This window comes from Mus caroli, chromosome 9 (assembly GCF_900094665.2).
Source record: "Mus caroli chromosome 9, CAROLI_EIJ_v1.1, whole genome shotgun sequence".
NCBI lineage: Eukaryota > Metazoa > Chordata > Mammalia > Rodentia > Muridae > Mus > Mus caroli.
Window position 1 is genome coordinate 53781862 of NC_034578.1, and position 12514 is coordinate 53794375.

Genomic DNA, 12514 nt, shown 5'->3' on the forward strand with positions numbered 1-12514 from the left:
GCTCCTTGGGTATTTTCTCCAGCTCCTCCATTGGGGGCCCTGTGATCCATCCAATAGCTGACTGTGAGCATCCACTTCTGTGTTTGCTAGGCCCCGGCCTAGTCTCACAAGAGACAGCTATATCTGGGTCCTTTCAGCAATCGCTTGCTAGTGTATGCAATGTAGTTTTGTATTTTATGTAAGTAGAAGAACTTATTTTTTCATTTTTTATTTTTAGTTTCTGGTTTTCCGAGACAGGGTTTCCCTGTGTAGCCCTAGCTGTTCTTGAACTAACCCTGTAGAATGCTGGCCTTGAACTCAGAGATCTGCCTGCCTCTGCCTCCTGAGTTCTGGAATTAGGTGTGCACCACCACTGCCCAACTATTATTATAATTAATTATTAACAACTTAATGTGGTTTATAGTAGCTTTTACTTTTTAACATTTTTGGTCTTGAGGGAGGGTCTCTTTACTATGTAGCCATGGCTGGCCAAGCATAGATCAGGCTGCCTGCGTGCTAGGAATAAAGGCAGGTACTACTACACCTGGCTTGGTTTTTTTATTTAGTTTTTATTTTGCAGTAATAGAGATTGAACTGAGGTCCTCACGTGTGTCAGCAAGCACTTGAGGATCAGTTCCTCAGGAGTGAAGCAAATGCAGTGCTTGCACTGGAGGCTGCCTTACGTAGCAGTAACAGATGAGTCTTAAATAAGGATTTAAAAAGAAAAACGATATTCTGCTTGTGAGATTATTTTTACTTTCCAGATAGGTGTACAGTTATGTCCTCTGATAGATATATGTGTACATAGCCTTACTGGAAACTAGTATGTGCTAACAAGCCATTTCAGATATTTAGCAGAATAGTTAATACTGCTGTGTTGTTTCACCTCCAAGTTCCAGAAACCTAATCCACAGCCCTGGCTTATTGGATTAGCAGTGGGCCCAATCTTCAGTCCATATAATTAATTAAGTTTGATGAAAATCTGTAAAATGTGTTTTCCTTTCTCCCTCCCTCCCTTCCTTCCTTTCTTTTTTATTTTTGAGACAGGGTTTCTCTGTGTAGCCCTGCCTGTCCTGGAACTCACTCTGTAGACCAGGCTGACCTCGACTTGCCTCTGACTCCCAAGTGCTGGGATTAAAGGCGAGTGCCTTCACACCCAGCTAAAACAGGTATTTTCAAATAGAAAAGCAGAGTGATTGATTGATAGCCTTTACATAAAAGATGTATGTATTTGAATTTGAAGGATTTATTTAATTTTTTTTCCTCGTTTTTAAGATAAGGTTTCTTACAGCCCAGATTGTCCTTGAATTTGCTATGTGGCTGAGGGTGACTTAAATGTCTGGTCTTCCTGCTTCTGTCTATCTTCCGATTGTTGGGATTATAGGCAAGCACCAGCACATCAAATTTGAGTACTGGAAGTGGAGTCAAGGTTTCCTGAGTAGTAGACAAGTATCTGTCAGCAGAGCCACATCTCCAGCCCCTAAATGTTTTCTTATCCATTCTCTTTAAGTTTTATATCTGTGGTTTTACCTATTGTTGTTTTATTTCTCTGTGTCCCTGCTCACGGTAAGTTTTGTAGATTGGTGAAAATTTTTCTTGTTTACTAAGTTGAAGTATTTATACTGCTTAGAGAAAGTACATTTTACATTGCTCAGTTTCCTTATTTGGGGATGAAGCAGTTAGCTATACTGATTTTAAGACAGCTTCTACCCCTTCCCCATTTACTTGTTTTGGTTTTAGAAACAGGTTCTCTCTGTAGTTGACCTAGAATCACTGTCTAGTCCCTATAGTCCTCACACTCGGACCAGTACCTCCTGCCCTAGCCCTGTAAATGCTGGGAATGCAGGCATGATCTTCCCACTCCTGGCTTTGATTGACAGTTTTGAAATAGAACAGAAGTGCTCTGAAAATTTATTATTAATGTTATTATTACATTTTGAGAATAGCTCTGACAGTCCTGGAACTTACTGCATAGATCAGACGTGCCCAAAACTCAGAGATCTGCCTGCTTCTGCCTCCTTAGTGCTAGGATAAAAGACATGTGCCACTATGTCCAGCTTAAATTAAATGATTTTAATATCTGTAAAACATTAAGTATAGATGGGCTATATAACATCAGTAATTCCTTTCTTCTTAATATCTTTATGCATGTAGAAACACATGCATGCTTTATGCATTTATGTTATTTCTCTAGATGCATTTGGGGGAGAATGCAACAAGCCTTTTAGTTTGTCTGTATTTTGTTCACCCCAGGTTTCAGCTGTGCCACAAAGTTCTGGCAGTCATGGGCCCGCCATAGCAGCAGTTCATAGCAGCCATCATCACCCAACAGCTGTCCAGCCTCATGGAGGCCAGGTGGTCCAGAGCCATGCCCACCCAGCACCACCAGTTGCACCAGTACAGGGACAGCAGCAGTTTCAGAGGCTCAAGGTAGTATTCTATTTTTTCCTTGACTCACATTATCTTCAGCAGGAAATAATGCCTTAACTTAAGAGAGTAGGGTTTGAAATACAAGAAATGTTTTGCTATTTGTTTTGAAACTTACATGTATTTCCCTTTTTGTCACCAGTGCCTGATCCAGAGGAACATACCCTCAAAAAGTGTTGGCTGTGTGAATGCCTAACACTCAAGTATACCAGAATCGGAGGGTTGTTGCTGTAGAAAAAGAAGTATCAGTTTGAGATCCTTTCTTTTAGACTCAAGTTCTTCGTGTAGGAAGAGTTTTATTGAGTACACATGTCTGGGCATAGAACAGTTTCAGTATAGGAAGTCAGTGCCATAATAGAGCTCCGAATTCTTCTTAATGCTCTGAACAGCTGGGTTTGTGGGCATCTTTAATCCACGCTTAGTAAAGCACCCTTTCTACTTTTTTTTTTTTTTTTTTTTTTTTGGTTTTTAGACAGGGTTTCTCTGTATAGCTCTGGCTGTCCTGGAACTCACTTTGTAGACCAGGCTGGCCTCGAACTCAGAAATCCGCCTGCCTCTGCCTCCCAAGTGCTGAGATTAAAGGCGTGCGCCACCACGCCCGGCCCCTTTCTACTTTTGAAACACCCTTTAGTGTCAGTGTTTGTTGTGTTCACTTGAATCCAGTGTGGTGCTTTGAAATGCATCTATGGAGGACTGATTGGAGCTTGTGTTCCCAACTAACCTTTTTGTCTCAATTATTTTGAAATGTGTGACTTTTGTAGCAGTTGCTTAGTTCTCAGCTTTTCTGATTGACCCTTAGGTAAATCTTTCTGAAATCAAGTGCAGAAAATGTGAGCTAAAACTGAAGATGTTTTGTCTTCCTTTGGTTGTAATAGCCAAATTTTGTCTAATTATATGTAGTGGTTTGCTTTCTGAGAGTGAACAGTTTACCCCAAAGTGCATATGTGTGTCAAAATGTCTACTTTGGTTTTTCTAATACAGCAGTCATCCTCTTCCTTGAAAACTTTCTTTCTGCTATTTTAGTTACCCACAGTTAACTGGTTAAAAACTTAAAGTAAAACCTTTCCAGAGTAAGCTCTATATAAAATTTGAATACTGTGCCATCACAAATAGTGGGGGTTTTTTTGTTTTTTTGTTTTGTTTTGTTTTTTGAGACAGGGTTTCTCTGTGTAGCCCTGGCTGTCCTGGAACTCATTCTGTAGACCAGGCTGGCCTCGAACTCAGAAATCCACCTGCCTCTGCCTCCCGAGTGCTGGGATTAAAGGCGTGCACCACCACACCCGGCTCACAAATAGTGTTTTAATGAACTCTTACGCTGCCCATCCTCAGTGGGGTGGAAATCATCCTTCTACTCAGTGTGCACCTTCCATATCCTGCCTGTTAGTCAGTTAGAAAGTCAGGCCAGAGATAGGCCCAGTTCCAGAACAGCGATTCTCAATGAAGAGAAGCCATACAGTGCTTCCTTTAAGGTAAAAATGGGACGGTTCTCAACTTGATAAGGGAGGAAAAATTTAAGCTGAGGTTTATAAGATAGAAGGTGAGTTGTCTATTAATTTTTACTGTGCTTAGTTATGTAGAAGAAAAGGCTGGTGTGGTAGGGTAGAATTCAAGGTTCAGCCAAGTTTCAGGCATCCACTGGAAAGCTTGGAACTGATTCCGGTCTCCAATGGTCTCTAAGTGTCTTTGCTGCTTAGCTGCCTTTTCCTTGATCCCGGCCTTATTGACGTTCATTCTTGGGAATTTAATATTAACTGAAGGATACTACGTACTACATAAATAGTATAATGAACACGACAGTTGAACAAGAGGGAGGAGTTTTATGAAATTTATGATTTGTACTGCATTTTGTAGATGATGCCTTAATATTCTAAAGCCTTTATAGACTGGTTCTTAAATGAACAAAAACACTTTAAGAGCCCTTTCTGGGTAGAGGTGAGAGCTTTTAGATAGAGTCTCGCTGTGTAGATGAGAGTGCCTTGAACTTGAGGCCCTCTTGCCTGTTTGCTGAGTGTTGGGATTACAGGTGTAAGTCCCAATGCCAGGCTGGTTGTGACAGCCTTTTCCAGTCAGCCCTCCCAAAGGACACTGTCTATCTCTTCCACCTTCCTTGCTCTAGGATATGCTTGCTTGTTTCTGTTTCTTACACAAACCAGCAAGGAAGCTGGGGTTAGGATTATAGAGTAAGTTTTGTAGAGTTGGGATTTTTTTTAGTTAAAAGATCTTGATTGATAGGATATCTAAATATAATAATTTGCTGAGTTTTCTTTGGGGAAGTGTAGGTTGAGAAGGTTCTTAACTTGGGTTGACCTGATTGCAAGTGAGAATCATGTTGTCTCCTCTCTGCTTCTGCTTCTCAAATGCTGGGGCCACTGCTGTGTACCAGCCACCCACCACCACTCCTGCCCCTCTTTTTTTTTTTTAATTTAAAAAACTTCAAAATTATATTTACTTGTGTGTGTGTGTTAACACACACACTAACAGCCTGTATTTCCATCTTGAAGGTTTAAGAACAACTTTCAGAGGCCAGTTCCATGCGGGTGTCTGGGATTGAACTTAGGTTAGATTTAGTGGCAAGTACCTGAACCTGCTGAACCATCTCAACAGCTCTTGAATTTGTGTGTGTGTGTGTGTGTGTATCTGTCTGTCTGTCTGTCTATCTGTCTCCATACAATTTAACCACCCATTCTCACATTGCTTAGCATTTTTGGTGTTTTGCCTTTTTTCCCTGGCAGTACTGGACAATGACCATAGGGCCTCACGCATTTTGACAAGCCCTCTACCAATAAGCTATAGCTCTAATCCTTGCCTGTTATTTCTGGGTCAGTGTTTGTATTTGCATGTATGTGTCTTACTTAGTTAATATTCTATTGTTCTGAGGAAACATAGTGACCAAGGCAGTTTATGGAGAAAAGGTGTTTGATTGGAGGCTTGCCTTTAGCTTGAGAGTTAGTGCATGGTCATTATGGTGGGGGGCATGGCAACAGGCAGGACTGGAGCTGGAGCAGTAGCTGAGAGCACACATCTGTTCTGCTGGTATGTCTGGGCCTTGCATTGGGCTTCTAAGCCCACACTTATTCCAACAAGGCCACACCCACTGCTTCACAAACGGTTGGTTCATTGGGGACCAAGCCTTCAAATATGAGCCCATGGGAGTCAGTCTCGTTCAAACAACAGAGAGAAAGATGCACATACTAAATACAATGGAGAGTGTTTCAAAGCAGGACGTGGTTGCGATGACTTTAATTCCAGCACTTGGAGGCAGAAGCTGATTGATACCTGTGACTTAAAAGCCAACCTAGTCTACATTGCTAGTTCCCTGCCAGCCAGGGTTATATAGTAAAGCCTTGACTTAAAAAAAAAAAATCACAGCATCAAAAATACCCACCTCAAAACATTGTTCACATATGGCAGAAGGTAGAAGGCTCAAAACATGAGTTTCCTCCAACTCTTCTACCGCTGTCCTCATTCGTGGTGTCTGCTTCTGTAGGCCCCATTTAATGCTATCAGAACAGGAGCTGAGGAGAAAGCTCAGCTAATGCACTCAATTGAATCCCCAGAATTCACTTTTTAAAAACTGTGTGCAGTGGTGTGTGTGCTTGTAATTCCTGGGGAGATACATAGACCAATCCTTGAGGCTCAACTAGCCAGCAAGCCTGGCCCACTTGGGAAGTTCAGGTGAGAGATTTTATCTCAAGAGAACTTATGTGAGGACTGACCTAAGGTTAGTTTGACACACATGAATACTATCAGAGAAGAGAAGCAATTAGCTTTTGTCATGGACTGTGGGTGTAGCTCAGTGGTAGAGTCTGGTTTAGTATCTTCAAATTCCTGTCTTCTGCTAGCACAGCAGAGGTTAAAACCCCTGATTTTCAGTTTGGTGCTAAGGAGTATAGGTAAGTAACATAGTGCTTATGATAACTCAACACCAACACCACCATAAGAGGGTATGAACAAGGACTTAGCATGGAGCATACAGGATCCCATGGATTCAATTCCTGGCTATACAAAATGGAAACCAAAAGCACATTTAGAAAGATTAGACACACAAGTGTTAGAGGACTGCCACACTATAACATAGCTTACTGGTTTATTTGAGCATGAACATTTTATTTCATAGTATATCAAAATATTGTAGCTTATGCCAAAATCAGATATTATTTCTTAATCCTAAAATTTTAAATTTTGTACAATTTAAAATACTATTCAGAGTATAATACTTGGCTATCTCCTAAGTGTTATAGCATCCTAAATTATATTTGTATTATTTCTGGCCCTTCAAATTCATTCCTGTTTGTGTCACTTTGAATGCTTGCTTTCCCTTGTCTCTTATATTCAGTTAGTCCTCAAATCCTGTCACTTCTCCCTAAAAGCCTTTGAATCTGTTGAGTTTTCTGTTCTTTTGACCTGCACTGTCATCAAGCTGTTAAAGGTGTCCGCAACTCCTACCTGGCTGGTTTTGGTTTAGCGAGACTGCACCCTTGCTGCTTCCTGACATTCTTCATGTTTTCTAACGTGTACTTACCCTTGGCTTTCAGTTTATAAATCACCTCTTGGGTTCCCTCACTTTGGAGGAGAACATGTGCTGTTACGGCCTTCAGTGATTATTTTAGGATTACCACAAGACATGAGTAAGTTTCTGTGGAGTTAGGGTTTCAACTTGTCACTGAATATGTAAAGGTTGCTGCGTTGTTTCTTAGCAAGTACTCAGGAGGTGGGTGAGTGGGTACTATGGTAATACAATCATTAGTCACCGATTATTCCCTATTATAACTATTTTGTGAGGTAAGGCTACAGATTTTATGAGTTGACCTTCGTTTTAAAATTGCAGCATATTTTTTAGTGTTTGTACAGATTTCTAATACTTCATAAATAATTCCCTTATTGTCTTTTTTTGAGCATGGATGATCTTCTGTTAAATGTTTTAACTTATATCTCTGAAATGTATCCCTGCCCAGGTGGAAGACGCCCTGTCCTATCTTGACCAGGTGAAACTGCAGTTCGGTAGTCAGCCTCAGGTCTACAATGATTTCCTTGACATCATGAAGGAATTTAAATCTCAGAGGTAAAGGATATGTGTGGCTGCATTTAAATTTTTGCTCAGAACGTTGATTTTTAAAGGGAATATATACATATATACACACAGTCAATCTCCTTATAGATTATTATTTCTTTGGGGGAATGCTATGTTTTAGGGTATGTAACTCAAGGTGGCCTTGAACTTTTGGCAGTCCTATAGCCTGAGCCTGAAGAGTTAGCCTTAAAGAAATGTACAACTACATATCACTATATTTTGGTTTCATGGTAATTATAGAGCGCTAGGCCTTTTTTTATTTTTAAATCTATACTAAAATCCTTCTTGGTGCTTGTTTCAGTTAGGGAAGTAACACTGCTAAGTTTTTAGGATGCACGATTTGTTTTTTGTTTGTAATTAATGTAAGATAACCCGATATTCAGGAATGTCTCACTGCCTGAGAGTAACCCTTCTGAACAGTCTAGACACAAGCCCATTATGACCTGTGCTGGTGTATCCAGGATTGGGTCTGGCTTGGGGACAGTTTTAGATGTACTATCTGTATGTCTGCTGGATAGACTTGTTGCTGAGAATGTATGTGTGACTCAAAATTGTGACCGAGCGTATGAGTGGATTTGGAATTTGAGTGTTTCTGTTTTCCTGTTTAGGAAAAACCTAGTGAGAAGTTACTGTTTTCCTCCAGGGCTTTTGCCAAGCTTGCTTTTCATAGCTTTTCTTTTCTCCTATTTGATTTTGTCAGCATTGATACTCCAGGAGTGATTAGCCGAGTGTCCCAGCTATTTAAAGGCCACCCTGACCTGATCATGGGCTTTAATACCTTCTTGCCTCCTGGCTACAAAATTGAGGTGCAGACTAATGACATGGTGAACGTGACAACACCTGGCCAAGTTCATCAGATTCCCACCCATGGCATCCAGCCCCAGCCTCAGCCACCACCTCAGCATCCTTCCCAGCCTTCATCCCAGTCAGCTCCCACTCCTGCTCAGCCAGCTCCTCAGCCCACAGCTGCCAAAGTCAGCAAGGTGAGTTGTGGGAAGATTCTGCATCTCCTAACCTTCCCTGGTGTACATAAGTTACAGCAGTGTCCTCAGGGAAGATGTTGACATCTCACATGTTCATGCTTAGATAGACTTCATTATTTTATATTCACTTAAATCATCACACCAGCAAACTCCAGAACTTTGGTTTGTCCTCAGCTTCTGTTTATCTCTAGTCTCAGGGCTGGCTTTGTAGTAGTCTTTTGACACCTGGAATAGGATGTGTGTGTGGTTTGCTTTGTTTTTTGACTTGGGTTTTCTGTGTTGCCCAGGCTAGTTTTTCAATCGTGAGCTTTGGTGGTCCTGAGTAACTGGGAATCTAGGTGCTACCGTCATACCTAGCTCGGAAATGATTATTTTTATCATGGTCAAATTAGACTTTCCATAAATGATTGTCATTATATTAAGGTTGTAGTAGAGCTGGTTATGATGACATGACTGTAAATCTCAGCACTGGAGCTAAAAGCAGGACAAGGAATTTGAAGATACTCTTGAGCTATATTAAATACTGTCTCAAAAAAATGCAATCAAGGGCTGGTGAGATGGCTCAGTGGGTAAGAGCACCCGACTGCTCTTCCAAAGGTCTGGAGTTCAAATCCCAGATACCACATGGTGGCTCACAACCATCCGTAACGAGGACTGCCTTTTCTGGAGTGTCTGAAGACAGCTACAGTGTACTTACATATAATAAATAAATAAATAAATCTTAAAAAAAAAAAAAAAACAATACTCCAAACTTTATCTCAGCAGAGATGCAGAACATCACACTTAAAAAAAAAAAAATGCAATCAAGTTACTTTGTTTGCCAGATCACCTGATAATCACAATAAGTAGATGATATCCTTGATCTAGATATGCTAGGAGAGTCACCAGCCACATAGAATTAAATTTTAGCAAGCTTGTACAACCACTCTGGAAATCAGTCTGGCGGTTCCTCAGAAAATTGGACATAGTACTACCGGAGGATCCAGCAATACCTCTCCTGGGCATATATCCAGAAGATGTCCCAACCGGTAAAAAGGACACATGCTCCACTATGTTCATAGCAGCCCTATTTATAATAGCCAGAAGCTGGAAAGAACCCAGATGTCCCTCAACAGAGGAATGGATACAGAAATTATGGTACATTTACACAATGGAGTACTACTCAGCTATTAAAAAGAATGAATTTATGAAATTCCTAGGCAAATGGATGGACCTGGAGGGCATCATCTTGAGTGAAGTAACACAATCACAAAAGAACTCACACAATATGTATTCATTGATAAGTGGATATTAGCCCAAAACTTAGGATACCCAAGATATAAGATACAATTTGCTAAACGCATGAAACTCAAGAAGAATGAAGACCAAAGTGTGGACACTGTGCACCTTCTTAGAATTGGGAACAAAACACCCAGGGAAGGAGCTACAGAGACAAAGTTCGTAGCTGTGATGAAAGGATGGACCATTTAGAGACTGCTGTATCCAGGGATCCGTCCCATAATCAGCTTCTAAACGCTGACACCATTGCATACACTAGCAAGATCTTGCTGAAAGGACCCAAATATAGCTGTCTCTTGTGAGACGATGCCGGGGCCTAGCAAACACAGGAGTGGATGTTCACAGTCAGCTATTGGATGTATCACAGGGCTCCCAATGGAGAAGCTAGAGAAAGTACCCAAGGAGCTAAAGGGATCTGCAACCCTATTGTTGGAACAACATGATGTACTAACCGGAACCCTGGAGCTCTTGTCTCTAGCTGCATATGTATCGAAAGATGGCCTAGTCGGCCATCAATGGAAAGAGAGGCCCACTGCTTGTGGACGTTGTACATCGTGGTGCGCACTAGGCTCCGCACCACGATGTACAACGTCCACAAGCAGAGTTTCTTCTCCAATGTCAAACCTCTTATGTTCTTGAGGAAAATACTTTTTTTCTTTTTAGCCTTCCCAACTACAAGCACATACTCCAGCCAGTCAGCAGACTCCCCCACTCCCACCATATGCATCCCCACGTTCTCCACCAGTCCAGCCTCACACACCAGTGACAATCTCCTTGGGGACAGCTCCATCTTTGCAAAACAATCAGCCTGTGGAGTTTAATCATGCCATCAACTATGTTAATAAGATCAAGAACAGATTCCAGGGCCAACCAGACATCTACAAAGCATTCTTGGAGATTTTGCACACATACCAGGTAAGAGGGTTGGTTATGTATTTACACACACACACACCGCTTTTTTGTTTTGTTTTGTTTTTTTCTAGACAGGGTTTCTCTGTGTAGCCCTGGCTGTCCTGGAACTCACTCTGTAGACCAGGCTGGCCTCAAACTCAGAAATCCGCCTGCCTCTGCCTCCCGAGTGCTGGGATTAAAGAAAGGTATGCTCCACCACTGCCCGGCCATTTATCCCTTTTTAAGCGAGCCCTATAATACTGGGCTCTAGTGATCCTTTTGTCTCAGCATCCCCAGTAGCTGGGACTCTGGTTGCTGCCCAGAAAGTTTTTTTTTTTTTTTTTCATGGTTCAGTCGGGCTCTACTTACAAGATGGTTACCCTCAGAGAATCTAGTCTGAGAACAACTAGAATATTTATTACCCCCAGTAATTTTTACTGGGTATAGTAACTGGTTAGAACTAGAATGTGTGTCTAGGAACCCACTTTTATACTTACCTTCTTTGCTTACCCTGTAACATCTTGTCAGGATTTTTAAGGTCACTAGCCATGAAGAGAATGTTTGTTTCATATTGGAAGTTTCTGAGGGTAGTTTGTAAAGCATGATACATTTACAAGAGAGCATGGGAGACATTTTCTAATGTCTTCTGTCTTACCAGCTTAGTTAAAGGAGCAGTCATGTGTTTGTAGTTTAAGACGTGTCATTCAGCACCTTCTCCTTGCTCAAAAGACTGCAATCAAAACAGTAATTAAAAGCTTTAATGTAACTGAAATAACATATTTTAGCCATATCAAACGTTTCCGAAAATAATTGTTTTGTGGTTTAGGATTCAAGACAGTAGTCCTCCTAATACCATCTGCCCATTTTATCCTCTTCAGAAAGAACAGCGGAATGCCAAGGAAGCGGGGGGAAACTACACTCCAGCTTTGACTGAGCAAGAGGTGTATGCCCAGGTGGCGCGACTCTTCAAAAACCAGGAGGATTTGCTGTCTGAATTTGGACAGTTCCTGCCAGATGCCAACAGCTCGGTGGTAAATCGCATTTAGACAAACTACATTATTTAAAATTGTTACCATAAGTTTGAAAGCTATAGCAAGAGGGGCCTTTTTAGATGATATTTTGATCAGAATTTTAATCTGTCTCGTATGTCTTCATTAGCTTTTAAGCAAAACAACTGCTGAGAAGGTTGATTCTGTGAGAAATGACCACGGAGGCACTGTGAAGAAGCCCCAACTGAATAACAAGCCACAGAGGCCCAGTCAGAATGGCTGCCAGATCCGCAGGCACTCTGGAACAGGAGCCACGCCTCCAGTGAAGGTGAGAGTAGGCAGGTAGAAGGTATGGTGCTCAGATCCTGTGTGTCTAGATCAGGTTGGTTCAGGTCACAGAAATTGCCCGCAAAGCTGTCAGGAAAGCACTTGCTCTGTGGATTATAGTGTGTGTTTTTCAGTTCCTATATTTTTCTTATCTCTTCTTTGCTTGGAGCCTCTAGCTGTTTTGTTTGTTACTAAGAGTTAACTCGTGTTTCTCATGATTTGATCTGCTCAGCTTGCCTTGGGTTACAGGAAGATTCTTCAATTGGTACTTCATAAGTAAATGAGTGGTCTCTGGGGCAGTTCAACTCCTGTGAGCACAGTGTCCATAAACAAAGTTGGCTAGGGGTCTGTCCTCTGTCTCTGAAAGCTGTGAGCTGTACTAGAAGGAAATCTTAAGTTTGTTAGGAAGCCCAGCTTGCTCTCTTTGATTTAGTGTGTCTAAGATAAGAAGGAAGCTGTAGCCTGGCATGTTGGCGCATGCCTTTAATCCCAGCACTTGGGAGGCAGAGGCAGGCGGATTTCTGAGTTCGAGGCCAGCCTGGTCTACAGGGTGAGTTCCAGGACAGCCA

General features: G+C 41.6%; 1 protein-coding gene across 10 annotated transcripts in view; it reads left to right on the forward strand.

Moving 5' to 3' along the window:
- The window catches only part of Sin3a (SIN3 transcription regulator family member A), a 61914-nt gene that overhangs the window by 19178 nt on the left and 30222 nt on the right, over nt 1-12514 (forward strand). For all 10 annotated transcript variants that reach the window (XM_029481677.1, XM_021171725.1, XM_029481676.1 and 7 more), the window contains 6 exons: nt 2233-2409; nt 7362-7468; nt 8178-8460; nt 10402-10653; nt 11508-11660; nt 11788-11946. In XM_029481677.1, coding sequence (XP_029337537.1) covers nt 2233-2409; nt 7362-7468; nt 8178-8460; nt 10402-10653; nt 11508-11660; nt 11788-11946 — 1131 coding nt within the window. The remainder of the gene's footprint in view (nt 1-2232; nt 2410-7361; nt 7469-8177; nt 8461-10401; nt 10654-11507; nt 11661-11787; nt 11947-12514) is intronic.